The sequence below is a fragment of the Megascapheus bottae genome, chromosome 4, assembly GCF_031878675.1.
Source record: "Megascapheus bottae isolate mThoBot1 chromosome 4, mThoBot2.hap1, whole genome shotgun sequence".
Lineage (NCBI taxonomy): Eukaryota > Metazoa > Chordata > Mammalia > Rodentia > Geomyidae > Megascapheus > Megascapheus bottae.
Window position 1 is genome coordinate 31,542,290 of NC_143512.1, and position 19,495 is coordinate 31,561,784.

Here is a 19,495-nt window from a genome sequence, read left to right on the forward strand (position 1 = left end):
AAAAAAGTGCCATTTCTAGCATTAGTTAAATATAACTGATCAAATTTGTAATTTATATAAAAAAAACAGTGTATACGAAACAAAAACTAGCCATGTAAAAGATGTAAATTCTTGTTTTGTCTACCACCACTATCTGCTGCTCTCTTTTATCTTGAAGGTTACCTAGCTAAAAGGAAACACATTAAAATGCTCAAAGAACCTATCAGTTCCCAGAAATGTGTGAAGCCTCCACTGGGACCAGCTTGTTCCCCCAAACTGTTCCCTTGTCATGGGCAGTTTACCGCTGAAAAATAGACAAATGCTAATAATTGCCAGGACATGATCATTGACAGAAGAGATAAAACAAACACATATAAAACATTCTAGCTTGACTGGTGAAACTCAGAGCAGAGGAGAAAGAAGAAGGAAGAAGCAGGGCCATGCATATATGCAGCAGTGCCATCTCACAGGGCAATATTGCCAATGTCTCTAGCCATAAATACTCAGAAATACTGTCTATAAGGATGAGATTTCCATGAGATAACTTCTGTCAGGGCTCATTCCAGTACCTGATATATTTTAAGGACTCAACAAAATTTAGCTGTTAACATTACCATCTTTGTCATGTTCATTATCAAGATAATTATCATCAGGGCTGAAAATCATGGCCAGCTTATTAAACACCTACTGTAAGCTCAATAATTATTTTGTTTAACTTTAAGGGACCGAGTTTGTGCATTTCAGATACCACCAGGCATCACTGAGACCAACTAGGATTCATTCTCAGGAGCTGAAGTTGATAATGTCCCATTTGACAAAAGAAAATAAAAAGGCAACTTTTGTAGAAAATTGTGGTATTTATACATGATGGACTTTTACTGTGCCATTAAGAAAAATGAAAGTCTGTCATTTACTGAAAAAAGGATGGAACTAGATGGAGACAACCATGTAAAGTGAAATAAACCAATTCCTCAAAAAAAATTATGTTTTTTTCTCCTTTATGGAAGGTAAGGAGAAATGAAACCAAACAAACCAAATAATCAAAGTCATGAGTGTAAAAAGGAAACTACTAGAAAGGTGGAAGTGGAAAAGAAGGAGGAAGAAGGGGTAAGAATTAGACCAACGGAGTATGAATAAAATAAAATGCATTGTCTTCATGCATGGCATTGTCATCATGAGATCTCTTTCTATGCACAATTTATATATACCAATAAAACATCAGTAATCCAGAAGTGGAAAAGTGGAAGTAAATTTAGAGGGAAAGAAGTATGAAGAGAAGCAATTTGGTCATCCATCTCCATAACAATCCCTCTTATTGAAATAGCAATAATTATTGTTTATAAATGATATCATTTAAATTATCAAATATCACTACATTGGAGTTAGATGATATTTTTATTAATGAAGATAATATAAACATGACAATCCCATATGTCAATAGCCCAGCTTATTTCACAGACTACTTAAAAATAAAAGGCACACAATTCAATTAACCATAGTAGTGATCTAAATTGAAAACTAAAAACCTCAGAAGTATGATACTGCATCTTACTAATACTGCTTATAACATTATTGACCTTAATCTTAATAACCAAACACAGTTGCAAAAGAGATAAGTTTGTTCCAGTTCAAGAACTGGAGACCATTTTTCTCAGAAAGGGATTTGCCTTGAGGGATTTGTTTCCAATAGTAAAACCCTCAGAACGTGGGATTCGCTAGAAGCATAGGACTGAAGGGGAACTATAGAGCAAAACTGAAGGGAAGTAATCTCCCTGATGGGTGCAGTGACAAAAAGATATGAGTGAGAATTAACTACAGAATCTTGCAGATCTGTAATGTTTGCTATTTAGGTTTATTGTAGATTTTTCCCCAGTCTATTTTCAACATGTTTTCTCATCTCAGAGTCACTCTAAACATTCAGAAGAGGCTGATAGACCAGGCTGCCTCAAAGTGACATTTGGGAAAATCAGCAAAAGGCACTGAAGACATATATCCATTACAGACCAGGTATTCCAGATACTATGGGAATCACGTGAAATCATCAGCCAGAGACTGTGAGATGACTGGGACCTCATCAAATGCTCAACTTGCAAAAACAATCAGGTAGAATAAGTGGAAAGTAAATGTTGATGCAATGTGTGTTTAAAATATCAAAAACAGAGTGGCACCATCATGGAAAATAACTTCAAAATTTTACAAACAACTGTCTAGCAACTACTGGAATTAACACTTTGTGACCATACCATAATAAATGAAATTATCCCAAATGCATTGTCATTTGATAATACTGTCACGGTAACAGTCCTTGGCCATCCAAGCGTCACATTCACTGAAGGTTTCTAGATGGACATTAAAAATAAAATTAAAAACTGTTAGAAGAAAAATAATGATTTTGATAGAATGATTTATGTCTTTAAGTAATTATTTAGCACATGAATAAAATACAAATATAGGGGCTGGGAGTTTGGCCTAGTGGTAGAGTGCTTGCCTAGCATGCACAGATACCTGGGTTCAATTCCTCGGTACCACATACATACAAAAGGCCAAAAGTGGTGCTGTGACTCAAGTGGTAGAGCTCTAGCCTTGAGAAAGCCCAGGGACAGTGCTCAGTCCCTGAGTTTAGGCCCCAGGACTGCCAAAAATAAAAAATAAAGAGTATATAAATATACTTTTAACATACACAGTAAGAAAAGGGATTCAAATTCAATCCCAAATGAAAAATTAAAAAATAGTTTATAAACCATTAACCACAATTAATGAGGTCTAATAGCATAATTTTAAGTAATCACTAGCTACTAATACTGTATTATAAGTTATGAGGTCATTGCATATTGAGTAGAATTAAACATGCAGTACAGCATTTTATTCAAATGTGATCTTTTTTTATACTGATAGAAAGCAGTATATCTTACTATTCTATGATCAGAACTCAGAGATAAAATATTAAATAAATTTTCTTTTAAAATCTGGAGTTTTCTACATTTCTATTTATACACAGAGCAACATGAAGGAGCAATTTTAAAGTGTCATTTACAACATCAAAGTCTAAGCATTTCAAGTAACAATTTTACAAAATATTAATCATACTGACAAACCTATTTTGGAAAAAAATAAACTTGCAAAGTTCAATACAAAATAAAATAAAACAGTGTTATAAGTCATTGCTTAACCTAACAAAGCAAGCCATAAAGCTACTTCTATTAGGCTGGTCAAGTTCCTCACCCACAAGCCCCCCACTCCCACCCCTAGGTTGGTCTCAGAATGTGTTCTGAGTCACAGAGCCTTTCGATTTTCATGCTTGTTTTTGTATCCTTTATCTAAGAACTTGGAAGTTATAATCATTCTTCATGAATCTGGTATTTAGAGAAGAGCTAAAAGAACAAAAAGCCAAAGGGAAGGCGAGGGTGTGTGTGTGTGTGTGTGTGTGTGTGTGTGTGTGTGTGTGTGTGTGTGTTTTCTTGGAGTGTCTGTCATGGCAATTCCTAAGTAAGTTGAACGAATCCTCCGCTGTCAGGTCTCAACAGGACTGATAGGAAGAATAACCATACAGTGAGATTACCAAAGAGATTTTCATTTCTGGCTTAGCTAAAATCCACTGCATTGCCTTAATTGGCCTCTTTCAAGTATGTAGATTTTTCCAGTTGCTGTTGGATGTTTATATGCTTAAGGGGAAAGGGGGAGAAAAACTCACTTGCAAGGTCAAGTGGAAGATGAAAGTTTCATCAGGTTCTGGTAGATCATCATCGCAGACCGCTATGTACACTGTCCTATTTGTTTCTCCAGCAGGTATGAATGTCGCAGCATATGTGTCAAAAAAATCTCCTGTGTCTTCCCCATGCAGCTAGCAAATGCAGAATATAAATCATACTCAGCGCTGAACTAGAAGTGATCCTAATGCTAACTGGTACAATCAAAAAGAGGATGGCACTGACATTGACAGTAAAAAAAAAAAAACATATCTTCTTAGAAAAGGATTTATAGACATAAATGGCTCTCTGCAAAAACATTTACCCCTTCTATTATGGAAAATGATAAACTTGCACAGAAAACTAATAATTAGGTAGGAAAGAAGTGCTCTGAATTTTCACTCTGACTCTTAATTGATCAGGAGTGGATTACTATAGGCCTAACAAGAAGACGATTTGGGCCAGGAGTTTGGCCTAAGGTAGAGTGCTTGCTTAGCATGTACAAATACCCAAGTTTGATTCCTCTGTGCCACATACATAGAGAAAACTGGAAGTGGTTTTGTGGCTCAAGTGGTAGAGCTCTAGCCTTGAGAAAGACAGTGCTCAGGTCCTGAGTTCAAGCCCCAGGACTGGCAAAAAAAATGATTTGAAGAAAAAAAAATGTATAAGTACTCTGCCAAAAAAATACTGTCAGGAAAACCCACATTTCCCCAATCGGTTTCAAAAAAAGATATTCACCAAAACTTTGAACCTAAAGTTGTATTTAGCACTGCAACTCCAAAAAAGACATAGTTTTTTAACATCTCAAACTAATTTCTTACTATAAACCTTTCTTTAACATCTTAAGGTCTTGTGCTATAAAATCCATATAATAAATTCTCCAGCGAATAAAAATTACAAAATTATGAAAGAACACTTTATTGTGTAAATTCAAATAAGATCTTTCTTTACTAGAGAGCTAACAATGAAGTATAATCAGCAGAGAAAAATAATTTTATACAAATAAAAATGGAGGACTTTTTAGGGAAATTTTTAGAGAAATTTTGGTCAAGTTCCAGCTCTAATTTATGAACATAAATTAAGTTCTTTTTTTTTTTTGCCAGTCCTGGGCTTGAGCTCAGGGCCTGAGCACTGTACTTGGACTTTCTCAAGGCTAGAGCTCTACCACTTGAGCCTCAGCACCACTTCCGGCTTTTTTCTACATATGTGGTACCAAGGAATCGAACCCAGGTCTTCATGCATGCTAGGCAAGCACTTTAACCACTAGGCCAAACTTCCGGCCCACATAAATTAAGTTCTAAATACTTGAGAAATCAAAATACACTGGTAAGGGTGTTGGAAAACTCAAACACATACTTTAATTTAGACAATATCATGGTCTCTTTAGGAAGCCTTACAAAAAGTCACTAAGGCAAGAAGAAAAATATAACAATCCAACTTGTGAAAATCATTAGTTAACCCAAAATGTAGTAAAATAAGCACAGAGTCTTACATAAACATTCTCATGTACTATCATTCAGAACAGTGAATACTGGAAAGAAAAAGAGCTAAGGAACAATTAATGTGAAAAAAAGACTAAGGAATGATTAATGTAGAATGATATTACCAAGAAAAGTGAAAAAATATAGCAACGTAAAAAAACTGCTACAACACAAACAAAATTACATTTGATAATTGTCGAACATAATGTAAACCTAAAACAGTGAAAACATATGTCATACATAAAAACTAAAATCAATATACAAAATTACAACATTGGAATGAGTTCTTATTTTTCTATTTTACAATATTTCTTAGGATGATAATTTAATCTATTTCTTAAAAAATATTCTTGAAAAGAAAACTTCAAGTATTTTGAGTTTCAAATATAGCAATATTTCACCAGGTACCAGAGAATCCTGCTTATAATCCTAGCTACTCAAGACACCAAATAGATGATAGCAACTTGCAAATAGCCTGGGAAAAGAAGTCTGTGAGACCCCATCTACAATTCAACAGAAAAAAAAGCCAGACTGGATATATGGCTCAAATAGTTGGGTACTAGCTATGAGCAAGTGAGAAGAGCAAGCACCCTCAATGCTCTGAGTTCAAATCCTGTTTAAAACCAACACAGAGTAGATCGATCAAAAGTTTAACAAACTCTAACTTTTAATTCACTTAATGTATTCAATTTTTTCCACAAAAGAGCTAACAGAGTTGTCAAAAATATGACTACTTTGGAATACTGTGTGAACCTACAAGAGATTTGAGAACAGTGTTCTCCATAAATCATAGCGAAACTAGATTCAGGACTTTTTTTTAACAGAAAACATTCTTGCCTTTGAAACTAAAAAAAAAAACTCATATGTATTTCCACAGGCACAATTTCTTACCGATACAATTGCAGTAACATTGGCTGGCTCTCCTATTCTTTCAATGACAAGACGAATAACTGTTGTGCTTGTTTCATTAACAACAAATTCTGTTTGTCCAGCAAACCTTATTTCTGTTTCTCCAAGTACGAAAGGGATGAGGAAAGCAGAAAGAAGATTTACTGATAAAGATGCAAAGGCCATCCCTAGAAGATAAAAAAAAAAGGATAAAACTTTCCAGTGAATTCTCATTTTAATTTTCCTCCATACTGTGCACATAGAGTGGAGAGTAAAGACTGTAAACAACTAAGAAATAAATACATAAACCATGAAACTAACCGACTCCAAAGTGGGGTGACAGAACATTCACTGAAATCATAATCCTTTCTTCAGGTTCTCCTTTCTCTATTTGTACTTAGTTTTAAATCTTCTGCTTCTGTACTAACATAATAACTATGAAGCAAATGTTATTAAATTAATTGAAGACTCATTGACACATTTTAGTCTAAGAAAAAAAATAAGTAACACAGGATGAAAAGTTTTTCATGGAAAATTTATCCTTTCATCAAGGAAATTTGGAAAAGCCCGACTCAACTAAAACAGTGAAAACTAACTTTTCAGGAATTGGTTGGTCACGTGACTGCATTTTCCATAAATATGTCTTCAGATTTTTAATTTTTTTAGTTATTACAAAGAATCCTTTTAAAAACAGAAATAGTTTTCAAGATGTCCGTGTCTTCCATTTTATTAGCTAACATATTAATATCATTTTTTTCTTTTTTAATTTAATGTTATTGTCAGTTTGATGTATAGAGGAGTACTTACATTTGTAAGGTAGTGAGTACATTATTTCTTAAACATTGGTATCATTTCCCATATTACTCTTTCATTTCCCCTCCTACCACTCCCTCTCAAGTTGTAAAGTTCATTTCCAACATATTTTCTTGTAAATATTGCTGTTTACATTGGTTCACCCTTTGTCCTTTGTCTCATCATCTTGTTTTTCTCCTTCACTTCCATAATTTAAAAAGCAAATAGCCATATATACAATATATCAGGTATCAAAGTCAGATACAGCAACACCAAGGATAAATAATAAGGAGAAAAAAATTTTAAAACAAGGGAAGTAAAGAAATAAGTTCACATAGTACATTAAAGACAACAACCACAAAGATAAACCTCCTGTTTCTGTATCCTGGAGTTTATTAATATCATTTTCTATAAATGTGTATGTTGCTTTGAAACAAGTAAACACATCCAATCATGTATTTTCTTTTTTGCCAAACTTCTACAGCTTTCTTCATACTACAATGTATGTTTCTATGAGTCATCAATATTGTTCCTACTTTCAGTTCTGTGTGGCTCAAATGCTTTCAAAAGCCCAACATTGCAGTGGCCTCTTGAAAGCACTATTGTTTTGATATGTAGATGCCTCTCCAAAAATGTGAACAATTTATCTCACGGATCATTAAGATTCCAATGGATCTATGTAATCAGTCACACGAACATAACAAGTCCATGAATTTTAAAGAGAACATTTTAAAGGAGAGTTGTACTTCCTACTCTTTACCAAAATGTGTTGTGTGAATCTTTAGTCAAGACGCTATATAACTATCATGCATGGCTATCACATGGCTATACAAGACGATTTAAGAATCATCAAACCGATGAACTTTTGATGCATTGTAGGGTTTAAGTACATTTTTTCTGCCTAGCATATTCAGACAGTGCGATTTCAAGTTACTCAATAATGGTTCACATGCCTCCAATTACAAAAGCTATAGAAACAGAAGTACAATTCAAAATGGACATGTATCAGTAGGGACTTTTTTGCACCTGTCTCTTCTCTCCAAGCATGTCTGTGCTGAGGCTAAGAGGAATGGGAGAAGAAATAAAACAATTTGTCAGTGACTATAAACTCTTCCCTGATTCCTAATTCAGGAACTTTCTTGCAAAGAAAGAAACCATAAAAGGACAGAGAAAGTGAAAGAAGAAAACAATGGATTAGAAATGCTTTCTCGAGCTTCCAATGACTAAGACTATGTCTGAACTAAACCAAAACCTAGTATAGATCTTTTGTGGAACTGTAGAGCCAGAATGATTTCACACCCAACTTATGACAGAGTATGGAAAGGAAATAATCTAGGGATGAGAACATGGAATGAGAGGGTAAGGAGGTAACATAGGCCTTAGATACAAAAGAGAAAATCAACTTTGATCTACTGTGATTGTGAAAGAAAAAAATCATTAAATTCTTGAATGGATGTTGAATAGAGAAATTTAGATGGTGACTGAAATTCAAGTTAGAAAAAAATTAACTGAGATTACAGCATGAGAAGAGGAGATTCTCAAAATCATCCTGCCTAAGGATCAATTCATGCTTAGAAATTCTGAACCAAGTATAAGTTGCAGGTCAAGAACCTTCAATTAATAGGTGTCCTTGTTTGTTCTGATGGAACTGATCCTTTCAGTATACTTCAAAAACAGTCCTAAAGCAAGAGGAGTCGTGAGAAGTATGGGTCCCATGACAGAAACATGAAAAATGTAAATTTTACTTAACCATTGAATTTTTCAATGTTACAGATACGACCTTTCTACACACTTGCTCCTATGCTTCTCTCCCTTTCCTGATGCTGTATTTGAAGATCCTGTGCATAGTAAACAAAAGTAACAGCCTATAAGAGTAATTAGAGTAGCAAACATTAATAAGATAGTGGTGTATTTTATGTGCACTAATTTATTTGATTCCTATAAAACTCTCTGAAGTTTGAGTTTCTGGGAACTAAAACACAGACAAGATAGTTTCAGTTCTCCATCCCTCAGTTAACTAAGTGGCTAAGTAGAATTTGAACCTCAGAGTCCATCACCAGATCCTCCATCCAGAAATCCCACTCTACTGCCTCTGATATTCACTCTCACAAATACACAACTAACTTTACATTGACAAATGTGATAGATTGCTTATTCTATGTGTTTCAAGCATTCAAATATTGTAAACATTGCAAATAACCAAAAAATGCCATAAAACTTATAAAGATGCATCTCCTAGAAATGTGCACCACATTATTCTGACAAATATCCCATGTTTGTAAATGACACCACTGCTCACTTTAAATATTTAACAACATCTTTTAATGTCAAGACCAATGTTCTCAAATGCTGCCTTCTTGCAATTTCCCAAGCAATTAGAGCTCCAAGATCTCACGCTGAAGTCAGTAAATTCATTTTAAATTGGACCATATCAAGGAGTTTCAAGATTATGCAAAATGAACAAAACAGGCATGATTGGAAGTCCTTCAAGTTGTGTGACATCATTAATAATTGCATCTCCTTTGCTTTCATCTTTTCATACAGGAAGAAAGGTTGTTGTGGTGATGTTGGCATTGAATAGAAATTAGAAGATAAAACAAAAGCTTTGAAAATGATGCTTCCATTAGAAGAAGACAGGCATAATTACAGAATAGCTGAATTATTCTGTTTTCAGAGTAACTAAGAATACTCTTCTCTATCATACTAAAAATCCAGTGCATAGAAGTTCCTTTGTTTTTTTTATTCAACATAGAATGCTAGGCATTAATCAGTAACCCAGTGACTAATCACTAAGGACACTTTTTCTATTATTAGATTTACATACTCTATCAGGCCATTTATTTTAAATTCCTCTGTAAAATGAGTTTAGAACAACATATGTTTAAAGATCATAATAGACATAATTTGTTCTGACACAATTCTACAGACTAATTTTATTTTATTTTATTTTATTTTTGCCAGACTAATTTTAATACTGCCGACATCCTTCTTCCTCTCTGGAATGGCAAGACACTACAATATTCAAATCTTCTCATTACCGACTATCCATGTCCCTCTCCACCTCCCAGTCTTGCTCAGTATGATTCAGAAGAAATGAAAACTGTTATTGCTTGCAAATATCTCATCTCTTAATAGATCCCTTTTCCTGTGAGAACAATATGAGGTTTAGGTTACTTTCTTGCTCCTTATTTCCTCAATTGTACTATGAGATTTTAATTGTCTTAACATACAAGTACAAAGTCATGTGTAAAATTCTAGTAATTTTATTCAGACTAATCAACAAGTTATCTAGCAGAGAAAAAAAATCAAATTAAAATCTGAAGTGACCTAGAGAAGGTCTTAAAATATAAATTAACTGTTTTCAGAAGCACAGCTTACAGCTTGCTACAAGACTGGTATATTGTGGGCCATTCTGCATTTTGCAACACCTTATGCTAATTACTCAGGACCCAAAGATACTCTAGTCATGTCTCTTGGCTCCATATATATACAAGGGGATTGCTGTATGACTTAGGTAAATGAAATTGAAGCCAACAATGGAATTTTGAGGCCTCTGCTCCATCCAAGAGGATTCGGATTATTAAGATTGGGCCAGTTTCCCCCACAATCTTGGAAAGAAATCCAGAATAGCTGAAGGCCAAGCCAAGAGGTGGGAAGGAACTGTGTCTTGATAACTAAGTTATAGTCTCTCACTCCAGCTTTACTTTAGGTTTTTCAATTACTAAGGAAATGAAATCATGGTTGTTTGTTTGTTTATTTGTTTGCTCTAATGAGGTTAGTTTGGAAATCCTGTTGGTTTTAACACCCATGTTTGATCATCAATCTCCAATTAATAACATTTTGAAGCTATGTTAAAATATATTAGCAGAAGATTTCCCCTCCATGCACTACTACTCAACAGTGTTAGTAGTCTTCTCTAAGAATAATGGGAGGAAAACACACTGGCTGTCTCTGCTGTTTTCTTGCAATTACTACCACTATTTGAACCCAAACACCCTCACTCTCAAATCTTACTAATCCATAGTAAACTAGGAAATATCAGATATGTAGGAGATGTAGAAAACCCAAGGAGACCTTAAGAAAAAGAATGTGGCAAGTATATGAGGGTATACTATATGGAGTCACTTCTGGAAAAGCTAAAACCCATATAACTGTCATTGAAAAACTCCAATGTTTTCTCTAACTTATTCTGGCATTAGTTCCTTTTTTGTTCCTGGTATCTTTTATTCTTTCCTTTTGAAAATATATTTTCCCAACTTTATTCTTCATGTGGATTACTTAGCATATAAACACACTGGATGCCATACAACTGTACTCATCAACCACACTGAGCTACAGCCAGTATAAAGCATGTTTATCTACTCTGGTGTCTTTATGGACCTAACTTCCTGTTACTATGTACCTTAGGAAATGTAATAGGTACAGTGTATTCTAAGGAAATGGGAATGACCTTCTATTTTAGGACTCAATAACTTGCAAATACAGCGTAGATTAAGAAACAATAAAATAACTAATGAGAGTTGGCAGCAAAAAAGAAAACAGCCATTGTAACAGCCTAGTGCATGTGGCTTGTGCCTGTAATCCTAACTACTCGGGAGGCTGAGATCTGAGGACTGTGATTCAGAACCAACAACTACAGAAAAGCCCTCAAGACTCTCATATTCAATTAACTATCCACAAAACCCAGAAGTAGAACTGTGGTACCAGTGATAGAGCATAACCTTGAGGAAAAAAAAGCTCAGTAATAGCAGCACCAAAAGGAAAAAGAAAAAGATAACATAAAGAGAAACATAAGAATCCAAATGTTTTTTGCTGTAATCAATGTCAATGCAAACATTGTATTCATCAGAGTGATATTATAACATGTGTAAAGAAATAGAAAGATTCTTTAATTATGTTAAGGAAGTCAGGCCCAGGAAGACAACAGATACATGTTTCCCCTTATATGTGAAAACTTGAATTAAATTATAAACTCCTAAGTAAATATGTAGGGTGATACTCAATTCTGTACAACTGTGTACAAATGTACACAAATTAACTGAAATACAGTAGACCCAAAGGAGATCTCAAATTATGTGATTTTTTTCCTTGAAAAAGCAAAAATAAATTCAGCAGAACAAAACACCGTGAAATAGATATTGAAAGAAATGTTATGGTATGAGTATATGAATGAAGAAAAGAAGGAGAAAATGAAGTCAAGAGTCCAATGTGTAGCCTTACAAAATTAAGAAGAAAAAAATAAAGAGAAGAGTGAGGGAAAGAGTGAATAAGGGAGAGATGGGTGAGAATGTTGAAAGGTGACATTCATTGATCAAAGTATATTGCATTGAGAAACTGCTTTGTTAAATGGGAACTCCTTTGCAAAGCTACTTAATTGAAATATAATTGAAAGCTTGTAACTGAAATATATATACATATATACATGGAAAAATCTTTCTTTTGGCTAGGGATTATCTAGGAATAATAAGAATGAGGTTGTTCTTAAAAGTACTCCATTGCTAGTACAGAACAGGAAGGGTGCATTGACCTTTCAGCCTCAGCTTTTGCAGTCAGGGTCATCATAAGCATTCCCTAAGGTGTGACCACTAGGTAATTAATACTGAAAATATGATCCTAATTAAGCAAGGTTTTCAAGTTTAGAATTACTTGAATTCTATTACATTTACTAGCAGGCATTCTAAAACTATAGAATTACTCCATGGAACAAGAGAAGTTTCATCATTCCTATCATTAATTATTCAGACTCTAAGAATTCTTAATCTGTGTTGTTTGTATTTGGCAAGTATTCTTTTAAATTTCTTTTCAACCAAAGTAGCAATTTAAATTTGTAATATTCCAAATAAACATTGTAAGGTAATGCTACAAGTAGAGCATGTTTCTGTATGTTTCTGTTTCTAATCAACACATGGCAATTGCACATATCTGAGGATTATAGAGTGGTAAGGTCAATACTAATGTACAACTATAGTGACCAGATAAAAGTAACTGTTGTATAGTATCTACTACTTCAGCTATTTGCCGTTTGTGAGAAATAGGAACATTAAAAATCTAGTCTAGGGGCTGGGAGTTTGGCCTAGTGGTAGAGTGCTTGCCTAGCATGCACAAAGACCAGGGTTCGATTCCTCAGCACTCCACATACATAGAAAAAGCCAGAAGTGGTGCTGTGGTTCAAGTGGTAGAGTGCTAGCCTTGAGAAAGCCCAAGGACAACTCTCAGGCCCTGAGCTAAAGCCACAGGACTGGCAAAAAAAAATCTAGTCTATTGGCTATGTTAAAACACTCAATTTTGCTGAGTATAGTTATCTCCATGTGCTTCCAAACATTACAAATTACTCCGCCTAACCACTCCTTCACCTCTTTCCCTTCCTTATAGTCTTCCAAGTATCTAGCAATAATCATCCTTTTTTCTGCTTCTTTGAGATCAACCTTTTAGTTTTCACATGTAAATAAGAAAATGCAATATTTATCTTTCAGTGTCTGGCTTATTTCTCTGACCATAATATCCTCCAATTCTACTTATGCTACTGTAAATGACAAATTTTTCTCTTCTTTGTTTTAATCAGAAAAAAGTGTTAGAACACAAATTTACTGATATTTTTTGGTCTATCATGGGGTTTGAACTTAGGACCTGAATATTGTCCCTGAGCTTTTTGGCTCAAAGATATCACTCTACCACTTTGAGCCATAGGTTCACACAGAACCTTCTCATGGTTAGTTGGAGATAAGTCTCAAAGACTTTCCTGCACTATCTGGCTTTGAAGCACAATATTCAGATCTCAGCCACTTGAATAGATTTAAGTGAGACTTTAAGTAGACTTTAAAGTGAGCAACTTTTTCCCATTGAATAAAAATTATAAAGTAACCCTTTTGAAATAATCACTAAAACTAGGTAAACTTAGCATTATTGCTTTCTTTTCTTTTTTCTTTTTTTTCAAGATCATACAGCATCATTTCTGGCAGATTAAGGATTCAAAATGTCTCTGTATTGTAGCCTTACCCTTCTCTCTCTTTTTTGTACTCTATCACTTTTGCCAAACCTCCACTTCTATTTTTTGCTCGTTAATTGGAAGAGTTTCACATTTCCTTTACCTACTTAATCACTAAAGGACATGTAGGTTGTCTATTATAATAAAGTTGCAATTAGAAACATTTTTAAATAATAAAGAAGATGATCTCTTACTCAGATTATAGAAAATGTGATTTTTTTTACTTTATAAGGTTTCATGAATATATTTTATTTTACTCATCTTTAAATAGCACAGGTACATAATGCAATATTTTTTAAGATGAAAAGTAACTTTTTTTAACCTTACCTCATACCATGGGCAGATTCTCAACAACTGCTGTCAACTTCATTTGTGTGTATATGTTTTTGTAATGTGTTATCTTTTAAGCAGTTGTACAAAAGATTTTCAATTCAAAATGTCACTGTCAGCTCTCTAGAACAATGAATCTTGACCACTATCTCCCCAGCTCCACCCATCCTCTTAATTTTCATTTCTTTCTTTCAAGAGATAGTCAAGGTCCTCGGTGTGTGTGGGGGGGGGAATCCTTGGAACAGATGCTGGGTTTTTTTCCCCTCATATACACAAGAATATCTTCCCTAGAACTGACCAACAGAAGGATAACAGGTTTCTATTTAAGCATTCATGTTGAGAAAATATTTGTCTCAGCTACATGCCATTGTTATAGATCTCATCAGTAGATGATGGCCTACATCGACTTTCACTTTACCTATCAGTCCATTTCTCCTGTGAAGGGGAAATGACTATTTTCTTAGACCACATATTGTCACATCTCCATACATCAATGAAAAGCATTTGTTCTTGAGACATTGGGAACAATAATCAACCCGTGATCTTGTCTTTGAATTATGCTGTGACTCCCTCTGATTCTTTCCTGTATACTTAACTAATACCTTTGTCTTGCTGTACTCCTCAGAAGGAGTATAATGGATATGAGTTTTAGTTCTTGTTAGAAATTATGACATATTTTTTCATTATGTAGAGAGTTTTACGTAAAAATAATTCCTTTCTGATAATTGAAAGCCTTGGTTCATTATTCTAAGCTTTCAGTAATGCTGTTGGGAAGTCCAAAGGCATCTTGATTCTGAACAGCTATATGTAACTTATTGTGTGTGTGTGTGTGTGTGTGTGTGTGTGTGTGTGTGTGAGTGTGTGTGCGCGTGTGTTTATATTTTGTTTGCTTATTTATTTGTTGATTACTTATGAGGCATCCCCTGCCTTTGGAAAATTCTTTATGTTCCCCATTCTGAAATTTTATAAACATGAGTGTAATCCTAGAATTATTTTTATCTGTTTAGCTGTCTCTTCAACCACCATTCATACCCTTAAGATAATCTTTTTGCAATACTGCATAATGATACATATCTCTGCTCTTTTTTCTCATCAGGAACTCCTATCATTGTCGCTGATAACCTGAGATTGGCTGTCTCATTTTAAATTCTGTAATTTTTGCTTTGTATTCTTTAATTTTAACTCATTATTAACTTTCAACAGGTCTACTAGTTTATGCTCCCATATTTTAATATATGAGAATTTAGTACTTTATATATATATATATGTGTGTGTGTGTACTTTATATTTATATGTGTGTGTTGGTTACTTTATTTTTAAATTCCATTTTTATTTCTAGTACAAAGGAATTGCCATTCAACAAAACAGTATATACAGACAATGAATTCATCTTTCAGAAAATCCTTACTTTGTCTTTTTTGTTTTCTCTCTCTAGTGTCTCTTACATCTGACTTGCTTTGTTATTTATTCTGCAACCTATGCTCCATATTAGATTTTTTCAGATATCTGCTAAGTCTTTTTTTACTTAAAAGTGAAAACTAAAATGATAGATGTTCTCAATATAACTATCTTCATATCTGCACATGATTTAAAATTAAGTAAGGGATCAAACTGATGGACAGATGTTCTGAGTACGTGTGGAAGTATGTGGCTCTCAACGTTAGGGAGGGGAATTGATGAAACAACTATCAAAAACTTCTGAATTTAGTACCTGTGGAAAACACTTTACTTTTTAGATTGCTCAGGTTCCCCCAAAGAATCTACTGTCTTCCATCTGGAATAATATACATATAACTAGCAAGACTTCCAAGACCCAATAAGGAACTGAAGTTTCAAAATCCAGCCATCACCTCCTCACTCAATCCTTGTTTCCTTCAAACATGCCTCCTACCATTAGTCACATTTTACTTTTTCTGAATTGGAGAAACCAAAGTAGGAGTTAATAGAGTTAGTAGATGATGAATCTAAGCATCTCTTGGAGTAATTTTCTCACCAACTAGTTACCTACCCACCACCAAAGTTACACAAAGTAAAGCAATTACTTTACTAACCATTTTTCATGCCTTTCATTCATTCTTCTATGCAAGTCTGGCTATTTAAGGAGCCTGTAAACTTAGAGCCAGCCTTTGTGTAAACTAAGTCATTTACTATTCATCCATCTGCCTCCTGACTCCAAAACCACACAGCTATTACTTCCTGTCTCTTCTTTATCTTTTTTTTTTTTTTTTTTGGGTCAGTCGTGAGACTTGACCCCAGGGCCTGGTCTCTATCCCTGAGGTCTTTTGCTCAAGGCTAGTGCTCTACCACTTTGAGTCACAGCTCCACTTCCCATTTTTGAGGAGTTAATGTGAGATCAGCATCTCATGGGAACTTTTCTCCCGGTCTGGCTTCCAACAGAGGTCCTCAGATCTCAGCCTCCTGAGTTGCTAGGATTACAAGCATGACCCACTGAAGACTGGCTTGAGCTTATATTTTAAAACTTTTATTCTATAAAGTTTTAGATGGTTTAGATAAATGTAGTATTAAATATATGTATTCAAAATCAGTATTTTCCCCAATTTTCCTACTTATTCAAGATCACTTTACTTCTTTCCAGCCCTGATTCTACAAAGCATCTTGTAGTTTCCTGTTAAGTGCTTCTTACAGTTAATTTTGTTTATATGTATATACTGTAGTTTTATTTTTATTTTTACAAGTAATCGTGTACAATAATCAGTGAATCACTGAATTCAAAGTCAAGAGACCTAGGATCTAGTCTTAAAGAAGGTGATTTCATTTATGTTCACTATATGATTCCTTCTACAATTGTGTACTTTCAAAAATAATTTTTAAATCTTTAACAATGTCTAGTGACACTAAAAGAAAATGCAAACTCCTTGCTGGGACTAAGTCCCAGCATAAAGATGAGCTACTATTGTCTTGTAACTCTCTCCTCCCCCATGCTAACCCCACTCACTGGTCTTCCAGATCTTTGAATGTCTCAAGCCTCCATGCAAGTTTCTGCCACATCTGGGTGCTCTCTTAGTCTGTGACTCTCCTCCCTTCCCCAGTTTGTTTGGCCTTTTATGTTTTTACATAAATGGAACTGTCTCAAAATGGCCTTCTCTGTGTAAACACCTTCTGAACAATGCCCTTGTCATCCTTGTTGCTTTTGTGTCCCACGTACATAGTACAAATTCTGAAATAGAATGAGCCCCTGCTTTATGAGAAAATGCATGAAAGAATACAGCAACCCACCTTGTTAAAGCAATGGGAAGAGTATGGCATAGGAAAGAAAACAAGACTGCAGCCTTCCTTCCCATATTCCATTTTATGGAAAATGAAAGAGACAGGTCATACTCTGTGTGTGAATTCCAATAACATAGGCACAGATATTATCATAAGAACAATATCCAAATAAAATATCCAAATACTAGATAAAAAGAAAGACACTTTTGTATCAGTTAGTCTCAAATAATGTAGGGTACAGACTCATCTACGATGGAGGTTTTGCTAATCAACAATTGTTTACTATTAATAAAAGATTTCACACTTAGGAACGTTACATGTAAATTCAAAAACTTGTCCAGTAAACTGACAAGTAACTTTTGCGCATGCGCGCGCACACACACACACACACACACACACACACACACACACACACACACACACAAAGCATCTTAATGTATATTTAGATCTTTGGTTCTAAAACAGCCATTTGACTAAGCAAGAGTCTAAAATGTAACATTGCTCAACATAAACAGGATGAGTAAGTACTTGATTCAATACATAAAAAAACTTTCTGATTTAATCATCATGAAACCATTCAGTCCCACTTGCATGAGTCACTAAAAAACAGATGAGAAAAGCACCCTGCTCATTTCTGTATTGTGTATGTGTGTGTGTGTGCATGTATATATATATGCATATATATCGAGAAAATAGAATCTGTACAAGAGCTTCTATTATAAAAACTCTAGAAGACTGTGGAGTTCAGCTGTGCTTTCTCTATCCCACTTTTGCAAATTCTGTCCCACTTTTGCAATTCTCACTACTCTAAATCTTTTGAAGCAAACTGAGAATCATTAAGTCAGTCAAGATTGTCCATAGAGCTGATATATCTGAGTGTCTGACAGCATCTATGCCAAGAAAGACATGCTTGCTTTTTTCTCATGCCGCCATTAGATGGCACCCCTTCGTCTTCAAAAACAACTACTAACTTCTTGGCTTTGAAGATGAAGGGATGCCATCTATGCCAAGACTCTGAAGATAGACTTTTGCAATTTAAAGCTTCACTAATAAAAAAAATAGTTTTATAATTCATTACTTGAAGACAAATGTCACCAGCAATTTCTTGCAATTAAGATCTAATAGAACAACCTGAGACTTAACATTTTTAAGAACTGATCCTTTCGCAAACATTCTGTACCTTCTTACTGAAGTTAGTCTGTTTCTACTGGACACTTGGGTTTCCCAAAGAACTATTTGTTTTTTAGATAAAGAAGAGAGCAAAATAAGGAATGTTCATGTTGTCAATCCAGAGACACCACGTGTTTACAAAAATAACACTAAATCATCACTTACAAAAATTTCAAATTTGAATGCTTATAATTTGTAAATGAATCCCTGTGTTCTTACTGCCAGCACTGGCAAATCTAGGTCTACATTTTCTATGCCATCAATTGGCAGGAGTTAAGTAAGCAATAGCTATTATTTAGACAGCTGTTGAGAAGAGAAATTGTTCTCTGTACCTTTGAATGCCTCCTCACCCTAGGGTCAAAGGGGAAGGTGAAATATCTCTCATACTTGTATCCTTAAAAGGTAGAAAGGGAAGTACGTATATATATATATATATATATATATGTATATGTATACACACACACACACACACACACACACACACACATGAGCATGCAAATACATACAGCTACACCACTATACCTCATAAGCTACATTCCTGCCAGAATCTGATGTAACAGAACAAGGCAAAGAATCAATGGAAGAGACTATGTGAAAATCTTATCACAGAGAGCAATGAATCAACAAATTAGAGTCTAAAGAATTTTTGTCCCCTGAGGTCACAAAAACAAGAGGCAAGCCTGGAGCTCAGAGTCCACATCAACCTGTAAACTGTATATTATAATACAATAAACACTATGTTATCACCACCTTTATTATTGATAGCAATACGGTAGCCTTAAAAATATCATCCTCACCTGTATTCCCAAACTAGCTACTTGGGAAGCTAAAACAAGGGGATTATTTAAATCTAATCTGGGCAACATAGCATAGTGAAAAATCTATCACACAACAATTCAAACAATATCTCACCAATTTTTGATACTTCTCCCATTTGGAAGTAAGGAAGTAGGGAG

General features: G+C 34.5%; 1 protein-coding gene across 1 annotated transcript in view; it reads right to left on the bottom strand.

The window, feature by feature from the left end:
* Adgrv1 (adhesion G protein-coupled receptor V1) overlaps positions 1–6,220 on the bottom strand; it is a 440,726-nt gene extending 434,506 nt beyond the window's left edge. Inside the window, exons 1-3 of the mRNA XM_090331049.1 lie at positions 6,038–6,220; positions 3,671–3,820; positions 2,223–2,318 (exon numbers count right to left, since the gene is read on the bottom strand). Of these exons, the coding sequence (XP_090187175.1) occupies positions 2,223–2,318; positions 3,671–3,820; positions 6,038–6,220 (429 nt within the window). The remainder of the gene's footprint in view (positions 1–2,222; positions 2,319–3,670; positions 3,821–6,037) is intronic.
* Between the last annotated feature and the right edge of the window lie 13,275 nt (positions 6,221–19,495).